We start from the raw sequence: 18,055 nt of genomic DNA on the forward strand, positions 1-18,055 counted from the left end.
AAATGCCTCTGAATTCTTCAGACTCTCCAAACTTGATCAACCAATATTGTTTATACCTCAGCTTTAGCATCTCATTGTTTCGCTGCCTTCTTATAATCATTTTGTGCTGCTCCTAAATACGTATTTTAAGAACCCAAGTATGTTTCTCAACCTTCAGAAATAATGAGCACTTAAACATTCAGTTCAATGGCAACTGCTTAATACAGTTTCGTAGGCTCAAAAGCCCTGCATATAAATAATTTTTCCTATGTGGTCAAAAACATGAGTTGTTTTTTTTTATAAAAGGCATTCTAGAAATCTAAATAAGTTGTCTTGACTGGGTTCACAGGTATCAAACATCTTGTTAATATGACTGAATTTCTCCAAACTATTCTTGGGAAAAATGCTTTCTTTTGGGAACAGTCATGATTATATTTCTCATTGAAGATGATTCGAAAAGTTCTCATCCTTAGCAATCATGGTTAGCTCACATTAGTCCCGTTAGCTCTTATAAGGCTAAATAAAATTTTCTAAGCTGTAGAATTATGGTGTAGAACGTGATTTTAATGAGGGTGGTTTTTAATCTGTGATTCAGCTGTTTCTTTGTGAACCTGGTTTGGAGACTTTGGGTGTACACAAGGGATGGCCAAGTGGTACTTTGTGAGCAGTACAGTGATTGTCCTAGGAAGGGGATGCTGGGCAGGGGTGGGATGGGACAACAGTGATGGTAGGGACAGTGATGGTTATTTCTAGCTACTTAAAGAGTGGAGCCACATGAAAACTAGTGTGGCCAGTGTCTATGGGGTGCCCACGGACCCTTTGCATGCTCAGACCCCAGAGAGAGACTTTTTAAGAGTTCATTTTCTGACTCTAAAGGTATGTGGAATGTATTTGGCAAACCTTGACCTCTATAAAGATTTTGGTGTGCGATAGATAATCCGTTTGGCTAGCTCTGATGTATTTTAAATGACAACCAAATATGATGGTTTAATGCAAGAGTAAACAATAATATTTTTCTCTCAGTGTCTGATAATATTTGGTCTTAGTAGATCATATTGTCCTAGTGTTTTTTTCCATGGTCCACCCTGGATCAATGGATTAGTCTAGACACTGTTTCTGTGCACCAGTCTTTGTAATCACATACCCTGTTGTTTGAACCTGGAGGCTCTTGGATCTTTTTCTCCTTTGTCTCCTAGATCATCAACACGCAAAGTAGCTTTCCCTGTGTGTATCATAGATAATCTCTGCAGCTGGTTTCACTGATCACCAGTGATCACCACCAAACACCATAAATGCCATAGGTGTACAACATAGTTTGCCTTCAGCTCCAAGCATCTGAGTTAGGGATGAGTCCACTACCCTCAAAGCAATCTTCTCAAATAACCTGTTTGCCTCAGACTTCAATAAGAAAAGCTGGACTTTCTGCTTCTCAACTAGGGAGTGTTGTGGGCCTGTGATCACTAGTATATCTCTTTCTTTCAGTTCTCAGTGCCCTTCTCAATATACAACAAGAACAAGGATTAATCACATGTACCCATCAATGACCAAGACGCTTCTGGTGCCACAGTCCTTTTTGCCTAGCTTTTTACCAGGCGAAGAAAACAGAATACATGGGGAAGAACAGGGGATATTACAGTGGTGGTCTATGGGGAATATGGGGAGAATGTAAGTTGTTTGTATGGGCGCTTTGAGGAACAGAAGGAGTTGGAACTGAGAAGGGAAGGTAGAAGGGACAGAAGGCAGAATACTGGAAGAAGCTAAGAGTTACAGATTAACTGCTGGTGGGATAACTTATTTCCTCAAGTAGATTTTAGTGTCTTGTGTTTGAGGTTTTTTTCTTCTTTTTTTTTTGTGACAGATAAGGAAGTATTTTACAATGAAGTGTTTTAATGATAGGGTTTGGATTTTTTGCGTGTATGCGTTTATGGTCGTGGTGTTAGTATTTCTAAATTTTTCAGCAAACTTACCTTTTTTCCAAAAGATCAGTCGTGTAGGCTAACCTGGATCATTTGGTCTTATGATGGTGCTTGAATACAGCCAAATGTGGACTGTATGCCTAGAAGCAAGTGTATTAAGTCCCAGCCGAAGGTGTGAATCTGAAAAGAATTATTTCAGCTAGTTATCAACACCTTTCAATGCAATGCAAAAGAATACAAAGTATATATACACTGTCTTTTGTATACTGCTGTATGCATAAGCAGCGAAAAGAATATTGGAATAGTTCTGCTGACTACTCTTCTAAAGGCTTTTGTGAAATTACACTATGAAGATGCATATATTAGCCAACTGGAAAATTACCCATGCAGTGAGACTCAGACTTAGTCATTTTATCTTAAAAAAGGGAAGTAATTACATGGAGAGTTGGGCTTCAGTCTAAACTAAGGCATTAACAAAATTCCGTGTAGAAATAAGCATACATTTTTAAGCACAAGTGTAATAAATGGCTGTGGTAACCTCCTTAGATATATATTGTGATTTCTTCATCACTTGGTATCTTTCATAAAGGTGTGCTGTAATTTGAATAGGAATTATAAGCTTGATATAAACATTATTGTAGTTTGGATATGAATTATAAGCTTGATATAAACATTATGGTTTGAGTTTCTCTGTCCTATATGCAACAGAGCTGACTCAATGAGCCCAGTAATGGTTTTCAGTCCTAAAAAATCTATGAATATACAATTGAGTCAATGGTTCCCTTCTGTCTTGTGGTTTCTTGATCCATTAATGTGACTTATTCACATAATCTGTCAGCAACGTTAGCAACTTCTGTTTCCTCAGCTCATCTCTCTGTAAAGTCTAGCCTGAAATGATTGATTATAATTGATCCTTTTGGTTCCTTTAAATGATCCAGAGTCTGTAGTGCAAGAAAATATAAACACATTTTGGGTAATCATTCTGTCTTTTTATTTACACAGCTGAATACAAGCTATTAGACTGGTTATGGCAGCAGCTGCCCTATGGATATTAAAAGGCCTAAGAATTAAGTAGAGAGCTTCAGAGAAAGCATTTAACTATTGTTCTGAGTGGGAAAGAGGAGCAGATTTGTTGTTATTATAGATTTGCAGTAGTTTTTCCTTTCAAGTGAAAGCTTTAGCATCATGTTGAATACAAAGTTGTTTGCAAACAATTTAATTAAAACACAGAGGAATATTGGTAATGGAAATGGGTGGATTTTACAACAGAACAAATACTTCTTACTGTTTGTGAACCTGAAGCATTCTAGAATGTTTTTAAAATGCTTTTAGTGTCTTCATCCTGGTAAGTAAGTCTGTCTAAATACCAGAATATCATTTATGTAATGACAGAAGTTTCTTCTTGGTGTTAAAATATGAAATAGCAAAGTAATTTCTTTGAAACTTAAAATTATTATAGATTTAAAGATTTATATTGAATATATTTCATGTTCAAGGATACTTAATTGCAATTAATTGCATGTTCAGTGTGGTTAAATACTAATGTCATTTGCAATGTGGCAAATTACGTTTGATGATTTAACTCCAGTAGATTTGCAGTAGCTGTCTTGGTTAACCCCATCCCTTCCTGCCCCATCTGCCCTCGCTCCCCAATGGTACTCAATCTGCCATACCTCTTGGGCAAGCATGGTTATTCGAACAAATCTTCCCTCTGCCTTCAGTGCCCTTTTTTCAGCCTTCTTTCTGAATTGGTGTGTGTCTGTGGCTGCCAGCTTAGCAGCCCTATGGACACCTTGCAGGGCTAGGTCTGACCAGTTTAGCAAGGGTAAGTACAGCTGACAATTAGCAGCACTGTGCTGTTTAGGAGAAGGAGCTGGGTTATTTGCTGGCTTCCTGTCATTTGGAGATGGAAGGAGTGAGAGAAGATGTGGAGGAAGGCAAATGTAAGGTGACCTGTGTTAGCTGCTGCTGCACTTCAGGAGGATGGTATTTAATAAGGGTTAGGGAGGTAGAGCTGGTTGATGAGGCTTGTGGAATGGTAAGGCACCCTTGTCAAGGAAACCTTCTCTTCCTACTCTTCATGAGGCACGAACTTCTCTTTTGGTCATCCCACCACCTCTTCGTTTTCAGTCGTGAGGAGAAATGAACCATTTGTTTTGTCTAGACTTTCATCTGAAGTTACTCAGTCTTCCAGATGGGTGTCTTCATGGTGAGTCAACAACACCCCACAGCCTAGACTGCCTGCCCAGAATGCAGTCCCAGAAACTAACCCCACTCTTCCTCCTACAAAATACTAAGCAGCAAAGTCTATGCCGTGTGAAAGCAACTGTTTGAAGTGAAGCTTCATCCTCATTATGGGCCGCTAACATTGCCATTGCCCAGGCTTTCAGCTTTCTGCTGAACCATCCATTGAATGCAAATGCTGAGAAGACACATGGCTTTAGGCAAAACCAAAACCTGTGTGGGAGGAATATCTTCAGCTAACAAGAAATGTGTCAGCAGAAGTTCAGATAACAGAACTTTGTTCTCTGAAGGCTAGCCTTTCTCATGACCTGTAGGGAGTGGAAAAAAGAGTTGCCTCCTCTATGGGCAACTGTGGAGGAAGGGGGCAACTAAACTTAGTACTTTTGAAACAGGGCAAGGAATCGGGGTTTAACATGACCAGCAACCCATCAGTTTGCTGTGCAGTGCTAAAATGGCCCATCGGGATCTAACAAAAAAACCCTAACTGTGGCTTGTGTGGACCCACTTGAGCCTATGAAGTTGAGTATGAGGTTAGGAATTAATGAGATTTAGCAGCCTAAGAGGGATGCCAGAGGGCATGCTTTCTGTTGGGCTGTCTTCAATAATGATTCTGCATCCTACGGTGTTACATGTACACCTGAGTTTTAGGTTCATTGTTGTGCTCTTGCCTGAAGTTCAAGATCTCCATAATAGGGGTACATTTGACATGCTACTTCTGCCACATCTGTTGTCCCTGGCCTTCATCCTCATGAGCTAAGGTGATACTGATTGATAGTGCTCTTGAGAAAAGGAAAGGAATGATGAAAAGAAGGGGGCTGGGGATCTGCCAGGAGAGAATGGCCACAGAAGGTAGGGCATTTATTTTAACAATAATAACAACAACAACAATAATAATACAAGGATAGAAGAAAAGTTGGGTAGATGCTGAGTTGTAAAAGTTTGAGGGCTAGGGGTTCACAGCCAACCTGAAGGCACTGACACCATTATTTCTTTAAAGTAGCATTTCAGGATGTTGCAGGATCTTCATAGCTCAGGTTCACCTGAGCTAGGTAGGTGCTCGGTAGCATTGCAGTGTTACTACCGTTGCCATGGACTCTAGCGTCTGAACCGTGGGGTGAAGTGCATTAGGTGTGTCTCTGAAGTGAATCTTTAAGTTTGGTTTTATGTAAATGGAATCCAATTTGCGTGCACCAGAGCTGCCCAGCTATCTCAACTAACGTGTACTAAGCACGAACAACTGGGGGATTTGCTTTGAAAGTACATTACTTTCGCAGACTAAAATGCTAGTGTAAGTGCACCCGATATGCCTGCTAAAAGAACAAGCATCCAAAGAGAGATTACAACTTTGTAGAATAATTTAGATTTTAAGGGACTTCAGGAGGTCATCTAGTCCAATCCTTTAAAGCTATTTCAGATAGTTTCTAATTTGTCAAATGTACATTTTTGGTGTGGAGTTCTAATTTCTGTGGTTAGATTAGGTTGAGAGATTTCAGACTGAACCATGAACTTTGTATTTGAGATGATATGGGACCTGATATGTTTTAGAAGTAGTCATGTACATGCATATCTGTTGGGGGGGTGGTTCTGAGGATATCATTGCTATGAATGCTATATTTAAAATGCTAGGGAGTAGTTTGATCTCAGACAGACTGCTTCACATTTTGTTTTGGAATTAGAATATAGAATAACTTCAGGCAGAACAGGTCTGCAGTATGCAATGATTCATCTAAGGTGAAGTTTTCACATACTTAACAAGCAGAATTCTTGTTTGACTCCAGCTCCTGTTTAAAGAAATTGATTCAGCACTTAGGATTCAAACTCAAGAACTTACTACTGCTGTATCATGTGTATGGACTCACCCGTTACAAAAATTAATCTCCTTATCAGGGATTATTAATGTGGCCTTTGGTTGAATTATCATTTTAAGATAGACTTGTGTGAATTTCTCTCTTTCATGGTAACAGAAGTTGTCTGGGGGGGCTGTATAACTTATTCTTAATATAAGCTTTGAAGTCTGATTGTTTATCTAAGCCTTTGTGACTCTTCCGGAAAGATATCTGTAAACTGGCTGTTACCTTTACTGCGTGTTCAGTGTCACTTCAGTCAGAAGTGTGTATTTATTGCCATTGCTTTTTAGGTAAGATCTCTTTGGCTAACTCGAAGTGTGGTAGAGATAATTTTTCCTCAATTTTTTCATTAAAACAAAATGTTTAGCTGAGGCTTGTTTCACACTGTGCTGGTTCTAGAGGTAAAGGCAAGAAAGATAATCTTAAAGAACAAATACTCCCCCACTCCCCTTCAAGCAAGCCAGACAGTTCATTTTATAATTAAACTTGAGTCAAAATTGTGGATCCAGCAGTGCAATTACAGGTATGCAGGTATATCCTGTCAAAACATTGCTTTTCACTATTGATCTTGGTCAGTTGTTCCTTTCTGTTGTGAAGTTGGTTTCTTATTGACTTTTAGGAGCGTGTAACTTGTCAATCTTGGAAAAAGAGTTTGAAAAAATCACAGAATCACAGAATGTTAGGGATTGGAAGGGACCTCGAAAGATCATCTAGTCCAATCCCCCTGTCGGAGCAGGATATAAAATCGTATAGTAGATCCTGTGTGGAAAAATATACGTTGGTGCCTAAGCACGTGAGAGTAGAAAATACAATGCCAATTAAAAAACCTGAGGGTGGCAGCAGGTGTCATGGAAGATCAGGGAAGAGGTAAGGCCTGTAAGCTTGTTCTCTGTACTGGACAAAGGAGTAGAAACTATAATAAGGAATACAGTAGTTGATACCTGGGTAAACATGACATAGACGGGGAAAATTACATGCCTTTTTGAAAGGAAGGTGATGCCTCTTCAACAAAGGGCTCAAAAATCATTTGAGTGAGGATCATATAAGATTCCCTGCTAAGACTTCCCGAAAGCCTCTGTCAGAGTTTCGAACAAAAAACTCTGGAAAAAACTAAAGCAGATGTGACTTAAAAGAAAAAGTTCTTGCACAGATAAGTAATTGGTAAAAAAATAGGAGTCAAGAGATGGGGTACTGTTCAATTCTCCCCAGGGCAGGGAGTCACCTGTACTGCACAGCAAGTTGGAAAATGGAATGAACCGTATAGTGATGTTTTCTTGCTGGATCAGCAAGGGCTGGTGCTAAATGTGGAGAATTCTAGTAAGCCCTTACAAAATTGGGTGACTGAGCGATAAAACGGCACATAAACTTCTGTGTAGATAAATGTAGAGTAATGTAGGTGGAGAAAAAAATTTGTAACTGCACATGTAAAATGATAGCCTCTGAGTTGAGTGTATTTCCATGCATATAGAAGCATACGAAACTATGAGTAGCATAGAAGCAATGGGGTTTGATTGTTCAGCATCTCTCTTAAAATGAGCCCTAGGGAGCACAAGTCTTTGAAACCAACAAAATCTGGTTAAAAATAAACAAAAAATGGTGTTTTTTCTTGCAGTGCCTTGGGCTGCGCGTGAAACATGGTGCTGCGGGCTGCTACAGCTGGTAGGGGTTTATGTGGTCTTACTGGGTAACTAGACGAGCTCACTCAGGAGAAACTGAAAATCACTAAATACGTAGGAATCACATTTGAATCACATCCACATCAGGAAGTCTCTGAGCTTGGAAATGGATAGTCTCTGAGAGAGTAGTAGTAGAAAATATCGTATATGATTGCCCTGTTTTTCACCTTCCCTGAGCACGTGCTGTTGGTTGTTGTCAGAGTCAGGATGGTAGAGCTCTAGTGAGACCAGTCTTAGGTTGTTCTATAGATTGGGTGCAGCTCTTCCTCAGGATTTCAGTGCCGTGACTCAGAGAGGTTGGTTCATTCTTTTTGTGTCAATAAGAATTAATTTCCTAAAGGAGTATGTAGCGTTTTCAGGATTTATGTTCCAGGCAGAAGTAAATAGAAATAGGACAGAGTCTGCAATCCTGAAAGAAGCCTTTGGTCCTCCCTTAAACACCTTTGAATTTTCTCACATTGCTCAGAAGAAATCTTGGTCTTTCATTTTCAAGATGGGGTATGTTTCGATCCTGTTATCTGTTCCACTGGAAAGTAAGGCTCCTGTTTATGGTTGGGAGGAAATATTTAATACTCGTGAATGCAGAAGCAGTCCAAATTTACCTTTTGGACACAAAATATGGGGTGTTTTTTGATTGAGAATGGTATTTCTGTACAAAAAAGAAGATTTCCTCTGCCTTGAAGACTATTAGCCTCTCTTTATCTTCTCTTTAAAGAAGTGATATGTGAGGGATGTTTCGGACCCATATGTTAGAGCAGTTGAGGTAGTTTTCTAAAGTCAGTTAGACTGAGTCTAGTTTTAATAGCCCTGAGGTCTCAAAAATATGACCTACTACTTAAAAATAAATTGATTATTTGAGTATATATTAATAAATCCATCACTGTAAGCACTCCAGTAATCTTGCTGGAAAGATTATTGCAAGTCAATAAATTAGAAGCCGTGCTACACAGAGGCTTAATAAAAAATTTTAGGATTATATGTGATTGACAGATGTCACTTATGGAATGGTTGATGAGCTCAGTTCTGCTAATAGACTGAATAGCAATCATTAAGATAAATCTTCAGTTCCATACAGCAAAATCAACACCTCTTCCAGCAACTTCAGCTACTCAGCTGTACCCTGTGCTCCTTCGTACCTGCTATAGAGTCGTTTCATAAATTAAATTTTCACTGTCTGTGGAGAAATTTGTTGCAAACAGAAGTGTTCCCCATAGTTCTCCTTTGAACTAGGTAGTAAACACCTAGCAGTAGTAATAGTTTTTGACCAAATTAGAAACTGCAGAAGAGAGCGAGCAACAAGTAATGTCTTTGTGAAAACTGTATTTTGTCCTATTATTCCTGGAACAAATTTTAGTCATAGAAGTTATACAGAATTTAATTCCCTTTTCTCTCTATGTCATGTTTTAAGTACAAGAAAATTGCAGGAAAATTTAACTGAAAAAGAAATTTCAGTGCCATCCACCTTTATTGTAATTTTCACATTCAATGCACACAACCAATTGAATATATATTAAAATAGTAAATATTTTCTCTAAAATGGAATACAAATACTTCAAAATATATTTAAATACATAATCTGTATATAAATATATATAAATGATGATCTGGAAAGCTTAAATGCTTTACTGAGCATCATATTTTGTATATTCTGTTGTCTTATGTATTTAATATCAGTTAGTGTGTATGGCATGAGTCCTTAAATGTTTTTAACACCATACTGCATGATAGCAGATTTTTAGTTTGGGAATGTAGCAAGGGAAAGGAGCAAGATAAATTTCATTACTATAAGAATTTAAAGGTGAGGTCGTTGGGATTTTAAGATATTTATGGTTAGTGGAAAAGAGCCAGACAAATGAGGGAGGGAATAGCATGATGGTGGCACCTGGACTAATATTTCTGTTGATTGCTGAAAGATTTTCTTGGTTTTGTAAACTGCTTAAACAATACCTTTCTAAATGCCATTTTGGAAAGGTGTACAGGCAACCAGCCTTCTTCAAATATCTGCTGATGCTACCACACAGAAATCATATGAAGGGGAAATAGGGTGCGAAGAGAAGGAAGAAAAAAAACATACTTTCATAAGTTTATTATCACACTTTATCTTACTAGTTTTCTGACGAGGGTGAAACAGAGATGTCTGATTTGATCTGGCAAGAGTTCCAGATGAGAGGGACCATTGGAGCAAGTTGCTTTCCAAGGGACAATTTTCAACTAGAAGATAGCTGGGAAGGAATAAAATAAAAGATGTGGAAGGGGAGCAGGCATAGATACGAGGTGTCAGAAGCAGCTTCTGTGTGTTGTCCTAAGGACAAGGATAAATAATTTAAATGTTATTCAGCTGTTGAGGAGAAGATTATGGAGAAATTCAGTGCAGAGCTGTGCGTGATAAGAATAGTAAGTCGGGCAGGTGGCTCTAATACTGACTTTTGGAACAAGTTTATAATGCCCTGAATAGGAACCAAACAGAATGCCTGAAGCCATCCCTCTCAAACGATCTAAGGGCCATGATCAAAAAATAAGAGAAGATGCACTGTAGCCAGCCACATTCAAATTCCAGAAGAAGCCTTTAGTGGGTTATTTTTGTCATGTGTAGCAGAACTATGGCTAAAAATGTTTGGAGCTAATTTAGATTTCAGTTATGCGAACCCTGCCTTTATGTACTGTCTAGCAAAAGTCACACACCATCTTTTCAGCAAGAAATGATACGCAAGATATGCTGCATTTATTCTGGAAAGAATAGCTTTCCATTCTTACATCAGAAAACAGAAAATTCATCATCTGCTTTTGTCACTTTAGATCTAGAACTGTTAGGTTTATCATCAGTAAATTTTGCATTTTGCAAATATTTAACACAGCGTGGGTGCAATGTGATGCTAGTGATCACTGTGTTACAAAAAGACACTGGACATTCGTGGGGTTTTTTTAGGTAAAAGTGCACAAATTTAATCATTGTGGATTAATAAGTATCTAACAACTAAAAATTATCATTCTGTGCATCTCCAAATTATTCTTTTACTTTTCCCCTATTAATGTTAATTCTGATTTTCTCCATTGCCAAGAAAGATATTCTAGTAAGGAGAGGGTTAGCAGAGGATGAACAAAATGGCAGCTTAGTAAACTGAAGCAGATGATAGAAGAAACCTGTATTTATGTTCCTGTATGTCATGATGGTCTTTAATCTTTGCATAACTTAAATTCCTTTGGTACGAAAAAACATGTTTCTGATGGGCCTTTCTGATGGTTGGTAGTATGGTGACTGCTGGCTTTTTCATGTTGTGTCAGCCAACAGCATGAATAACGAAAATATAATTCATAAAACTGTTCAAAAATGTTGATATTATCTTAAATATATCTTTTATGTATACCCTATCAGTGTTTTCATTTGTTACTGTGCTGTCTTACTTCTCTTTCTTGAAATTTTCCATTAGCCAGAGAGAGAGAATGATGTATGCTAATTTTTATTTCCATTCTCAGCTTTTTATTATATGCAATGGCTTGGCTACAGTGCTAAGCAGTTTTAAAAGGGAGCAGCAAACAAAGTAGCGAAGCACAACTACCTCTGTGGTAATGGAATTCATTGTTTCAGTCACTAAGTACTGTAATTCGTTAGAGACAGCTAATATAGTCTGAAATACTGAATTGTTACTTTTAAAACCAGTGAAAACCAATAAGCATAATTAAACTGCTTTTTAATTTTCATCAGAAATACAAGCCTGGTCGATGTGATGATATTTTGAAATGGAAGCCACCCAGCCTGAACTCTGTTGATTTTCGTCTAAAGATAACAAGAATTGGTGGAGAGGGGTATGTAATCTCTTCCCTTTTTAAATGTATTACACTTGTGTGAATGTTCCTTAGCCAGTTAATCTCTCCTCTGATGTTTCTTGACATTTCCTGGGGCTAAGCCTTTCTATATTCTGTAGAATTTGTTCATTGGAGATACAGACAACTGTTGTGATTATTGCTGTACTGAAAACAGTGGCAGATGTTTATAATGTAAATTTACTCATTCTTAAATTAAGTTTCATAAAATTTCAAAAAAAAAGTCCTGTTTGGATTTGGCACTACCCCTTATGTTTTTAGAAAGTAGGCAGGCTATATTAGCTTAAGTTCTTACATAAAATAACTGTTTTCAATTAGTTTCATGCAAAATAGTAACAACCTAAGCTTTCTTCTATTTTTGAACTTGCACAGTGACAAACGGGCACTTGTTTTCTTAGAGAAAAACGAAACTTGACATTTTTACGTGATATTCTTTTGTATTGTCTTTAAAACCATTAATATCTTAATCAAAACCAGTGAGTTCTAATGCCATAAGACATGTAAATCTTTACCTTACATCAGTTCTACATACTATCTGCCTAGTTCAGTCACTGCCCATGTTTAATAGGGGCAGTTTCCACGTTCAGTTGTGCCAGGAAGGGGAAGGGGAAGGGGAAGATTGAGTCACTATATTAAAGCTTGCCTTGGAAAAGATTTTGTTTAAAACAAAGTTAATTGATTTTTAGGTTGCTTAATGTTTTAACATCTGGGACTCATTTCACCTGACAGTTTGAAATAGTGACATTTAGCCTTTCTTTTTCGTGGTGCCACAGGCAACTCAATACGATTAAACAATTAATTCATATATTGCTTACGTATTCCAGAGTGCTAATAATGGCCCATCTAACTTTTAGGCCTTTTCATGTCACGTTAATGAATATATTTGGTGAATAGAGAGTATCTTAAGGATATGGGGTTTATTCTGCAAAATGTACTCAACTGCTAACTTCTGAGCATTTCATGAGGTCAGAAGTATCTATTCAGATTTTTGTGTTTGAAAATGCAATATGAAGTCCTCAGTAACAATGTAGCTATTTCAGAGGATATACAGGAATATTTTAAGTTTGACTTCAGAGAATCAGCTCATTACAAACATGTAATGTTTGTTTGGCTTTTATTTAAGTCACAGAACAGTGTAATAGGAAAGATTTCTGTAAAAAAGACAATATAAAAACTTACCCATTACTTAACAGGAAGGTTATTTTTATTACGGTATTCTTATGACTTCTGCTGGAGCTTATAGAGACACACTAATAGTCTGCGATTCAGAAGCAAAACACAACAGATTTTTCATTTCATATTAAAAAAGGAATATTCTCTTGATTAGTTAACACTGATTTCAAATACAAACCTGTCAGTGCTGTTGTGTTACATTTAATATATTGCATCATAGAGTATTTGATCAGAAAATGAAAACATAAAATATTAGTCAGCAAAAACTATTTCTAAAAAGTTGGGCAGTGAGTAGCAGGTTATTAAAGAATGGCTGTTCCATTGTGGAATTGGAAACACTTTCTTGCATTTAGAAAAGTTCTACCATATTCTAGCTATGTGAAAATAAGTGCATTGCTCATATTATCATAGAATCATAGAATGGTTTGGGTTGGAAGGGACCTTAAAGATTATCTAGTTCCAGCCCCCCTGCCACAGGCAGGGACACCTTTCCTCTAGACCAGGTTGTTCAAAGCCTCATCCAACCTGGCCTTGAACACTGCCAGGGAGGGGGCATCTACGTCTTCTCTGGGCAACCTGTTCCAGTGTCTCACCACCCGCACAGTAAAGAATTTCTTCCTAATATCCAATCTAAATCTACCCTCTTTCAGTTTAAAACCATTCCCCCTCGTTCTGTCACTACTTGCCCTTGTAAAAAGCCCCTCTCCCGCTTTCCTGTAGGCCCCCTTCAGGTGCTGGAAGGCTGCTAGAAGGTCTCCCTGGAGCCTTCTCTTCTCCAGGCTGAAGAGTCCCAACTCTCTCAGCCTGATTATTGTGGAAATAATTATCTGGATTAGTCTGTAAATACTGTAAAACTTAAATATGTTAATATTTATGTTTCTCTCCCATGCATAAGCAAAAAATAATGCTAGATATCTGACATTTGATAAATAAAGTACAAAATTCTTCCAGATATGTTTTACTGCATCTCAATGACAGTTGATTGCTGTTAGTAACATAAGTGCATTCATCCAACAAAAAGAAAAGTTAATGAAGTACTGGGTGGAAAATAATAATTTGCCATTGTTGGGAGAGAGGTATTTATGTTAAGTAATGACCTATGAAACAGTAGCTTCTGCCCAGTTAAACACAAACAATGGATTAAATACTCCAGGTTTAACTGCTTCAGTTGTTAATTTGAGTATCCAATTTATCGCTTGGTAAAATCTGAACTCATTTGAGGAAACATCAGGATTATACTGATTTTGAAGTTGTTGACTAGAGTTTTAAAAGAAGCGTCTTTAATTTTAGACTGTAAAAAGGCAATTCCTGAGTTCTGAGCACTACTGTAATAAAATGGTTGATTTCTGATATAACTAAAAATTCTGTTATGATGAACTGAATGTCCTTCTAATGGCAACTCTAACATGACAAAGTTAGGCTTCCTGCCTCCCCCCACCCCACTGACATTAAAAGCAAGCATTGATACTGGTTTCAGTGTTTTAGGTAAAAAAAAGTTCTCTTCTTCTTCAGTAGTCCAAAAAGAAATCTGGCATGCATTTGACAGCAGAGTAATACAGACATGGTTGAAGTACTGTTACAGAATTTGTGTGTTGTTTTGGTACATTTAAGCAATAATATTTATGGAAATAGATGGTTTGCCTTTGTATTGATCTCTTACTGACAAATGAGGAGCCAAAGTCAAAGTATTGATCTCAAATACATGACAGCTTGAAACGATGAGAAAGGGGATTGTAATTTCTAAACCATCTCTTTGATTTACAGGCTTATCTTTAAATCTTGAAATGCAAACGTATCTAAACCTGTGCTACAGGTGTTCGTGATCTTATCACAGTTCACAGCCTAGCCAGTAGTGATACAGGCTGAACCTGTATTGCAAAACTCCAACCGTGCAGCCCTTGTATTTATAGTTCCCTGTTCACTTAAATAGTGAAAAAAGCGTATAGGAGCATTATTTATTCAGTAGCATGAGATTAGAGCCCTGTCAGCTGTTGGACATGTCTTTTGGATGGCATGTGTAATTGAGATCCTGAACAGTTGTAAACAATCCTGTGCATTTTTCATATGAATAAAGGAGTTGCCTCTAGGGAGTTTGCCAGATTTTAGTCAGTATGATTATTTTCCATCTACCTAAAATTCCCCTGTGCTTTCAGTTGTGCATTTCCATCCATAGATCAGTCTGCATTAGTAATGTTAACTGCAAAATAGCTGCTGTCTTTCACCCCAGATGCAGTTCAGTTTCGGATGAATGACCAATTGTTTTTATCTCGGATTCAGTTATTTCACTATTGATATCGGAGGGAGTTTTGCCATTGAATTAAAAAGAAGGATTGGGCTTAATGTTCTATGAAGTACTTTTAGAATAATCTTCCCTATAAAGATGAGGACTGCATAACAAAGACTTAACGTAAAAAAGATACTATTGCATCCCAAAGAAAGGCAGCGTTTCTGTAACTGCAGTGACCTAATCCTGACACTCCTGTTCAGTGCGCATACTTGAAAGAAATTGCGTTATTGCACCTTAGTGAATTACAGCGTATCAGCTGAGCCATGGTAATTGCCCCCTGTGCATTGTCATAGTCCAGCCTGTCCAAGCATCAGGATGATGGTTAGATTAACTCTTTTTATGTTGTGTTTGCAAGAATACCAGCTTATGCTCTCTCTCAGTCTCTTTTGATCACATCAGTATAGTTACTTGTATTTACAAAACCCAAGAAAACAAATAACCCCCCCAAAAAGCTGAAACAACCAACAACTTATTAAATCAGCTAAAAGAGAGTGCTTCATTGTTTATCTCTGATGAAACACAGCAATTGAAGTGAAACACTGTCATATTACGTGTGCTTTAAAAAGGAAGACCCACTTCCCAGCTTCCCAGCACTTCTCTTGTCATTTCAGGTTTACTAAGATAATGGTCTCACATCAGCAATGCGAATTGGAGCCCTTTGATCATATAACAGCACCTTGTATTTTTCCTAAATTATGATGTTACTCATAGGAAATAGAGTAACAGGGACTTCAGCACATGAGCTGCATTTCCAAATGACCTGCAAGTTAAATGACCTTATCAGAAGAGAAAGTCGAGGATATTTAATTGCTGTGTGCAATATCTCGGTTATATTACAGAGAGAACTGTTTTTAAACAGTAGAGGTGCTTTTTCACAAAATGTCTGACTCTAGGAATGTTTCTTAAAAAAAAAAAAGAACCCAAACCAACTCTGAGCCTCATTGAAATGTCACAAATATCAACTGAAAATGTCTACATAGTGCCAAATTTGTGGTAGCTTCCAAAACTAGAATTTCTTAAATGTCCATGCTTCCTTTTACCGTTTTTTAATTAGCTTGTGCAAGTCCCTTAATTTTATCTGGATCAGACATGCTAAAATGAAATTACAAGCAAGGCTTTGGTTTTATTGTCTTCGAATTAGGACCTTACTGCGTCAATTCAATACCATTTCAAATCACAGAATAATATCAATTTTATATAGAACCATGAAGTATTGGAAAGAATCAAGAATTTTACTTATCTTCTAAGAGAGAAATAGTAATAAAGGCTTGTTTCTTTGAAAAAAAGTTAGTAATCTGAAGTAGACATGAACTCTTTGTTAGCAGCAAGTCTATATTAGTTTTTTGTTATATCCATGATGAAGCAGACCACATGGGAAAAAAAACAACCAAACAATGTTTAGGCAAAGTGCTGTTTAGCCTGGGCATTGTAAGGTAATAAAAAATGGGAGATAAAGTACAATACATTAAAGGACACCAAGGGCTTCAAATCTTGGACACATCGGTAATTACAAATCATCAAGATACAGATATCATGACTTCAGGCAGGTGAATGTTTTCATTTTGTTAGATGTGAAGTTGTCCTTTTTGTTCTGTAAATTAGAAAGAGCTTCTGAAGGGTGTGGGGGGGAGGGAAGCTGCAACTGGTTCAAAATAACCGTGATGTTCTTGATTTGCTCTCATATAGCTATGTTGTCTGTCACAGGATGGCTTATCATTTTTATAAGCTTGTCTTTCTCAGTCTTCTGCTTTGAAAAAAAAAATGGTAACTGGGTGAAAAATCATGAAAGTTAATTGAATCAGCTAAGGTCTGCAGAACTGACATGATAGTTTGTTTGGCCCATGTTTTGTTGCTCCCTCCTCTCTTTCCATTCCCCCTTTTATGTGATTCGTAAATTGTCGGTTTGGGCTGTGAGCTCTTTGCCTTCTCACCTGTTTGCAGAATGCCTATTATCAAAGAGCACAAACTTGCTCTTACGCGTGCCATCCGTCACAGAAACAGAGCTTTGCAAATAGTGCCCTGGCAATAAAAATAATAATCTCATATTCCTCTGGCCTCCAAAGATCACAGTCAAGACTGGGACTGCATTTCTGTTGAGTACAGTGGAGTTATGAGGCAGAATGCAGATGATGTTGCACGGCAATTATGGAACAAATAAGAACAAGATGTTACAAATAGATGCAAAGATGCGCAGTGTTGGGATGACAGCAGAAAGAGTGCAGGTTTGAATATATTAACTGCATTTATGGCTGTACTGTTGTTAAAGGAAGCGTGTGCTTCAAAGTTGCTTAGTTTTTATGGAATTGTGAGAGTTGCAAATGAAAGGAGTAATTTGTTTAGCTATTAGCTTCAGGCATTCAGCTGTTACCAGAGCAGGTCTTACTAGTTCTGAAGAAATGTGGGGGCAGGGTTGTGCAAACTGATCGAGAGAGGATGTTATGTGTAGAAAGAACAGTGTGGTGGCACGGGAAGGGGAAGCACAAATGTAACCATGGTAGAAATATGCACACGCAACTGCCACCATTGGCATTGCGATGGAAACTAGCAGATAGACATTTTACCTCAGTACTATGCTGTAAATATTTATGTTATATTGCTTATATGAGGATATCTAAAATCTTTTTGTAACGCTTCAGTTTTTAAAAACTATTTTCAAAGTAAGACTTTGAATCTGACCTCTATTTATACTCTGGTACACTGAACATAATGTTGTACCTTCCACAACTAATACTCAGGATGCTCTTGGAATTTCTAATGTTGGATTTCAAAAACGAACTCAGCCTCATCTTTTTATATGTTCAAGTGGCAGCCTTGGGCAATCTCCATCTGTCAGATAATTATTCTACTTCAGCTACTCATTTCTCCAGATTTTTAAAAGCTTTGCCTCATATCATCCAAAAATTATCTATATGCTTGCAAAATGGAATGTAAATGTAGCCTTGCATGTTTTATAGACCCCGTCCCTTTTTCTTGAACTAGCTGCCACCTTAAAGTAGTTTTCCCAGTTGCTCGTGTCAGCTATCATAACGATTATTCACTCTCTTAAAGATCCATTTCTCTCTGTAAGTGAGATCAAGAAAAGCTCCCAAATACCATATGCCTCTAAAATTT

General features: G+C 37.6%; 1 protein-coding gene across 2 annotated transcripts in view; it reads left to right on the top strand.

Moving 5' to 3' along the window:
* RNGTT (RNA guanylyltransferase and 5'-phosphatase) overlaps window positions 1–18,055 on the top strand; it is a 206,722-nt gene that overhangs the window by 128,108 nt on the left and 60,559 nt on the right. For both annotated transcript variants that reach the window (XM_068397279.1, XM_068397290.1), the window contains exon 13: window positions 11,366–11,466. In XM_068397279.1, the coding sequence (XP_068253380.1) occupies window positions 11,366–11,466 (101 nt within the window). The remainder of the gene's footprint in view (window positions 1–11,365; window positions 11,467–18,055) is intronic.

Source organism: Nyctibius grandis, chromosome 1, assembly GCF_013368605.1.
Source record: "Nyctibius grandis isolate bNycGra1 chromosome 1, bNycGra1.pri, whole genome shotgun sequence".
Classification (NCBI taxonomy): Eukaryota; Metazoa; Chordata; class Aves; order Nyctibiiformes; family Nyctibiidae; genus Nyctibius; species Nyctibius grandis.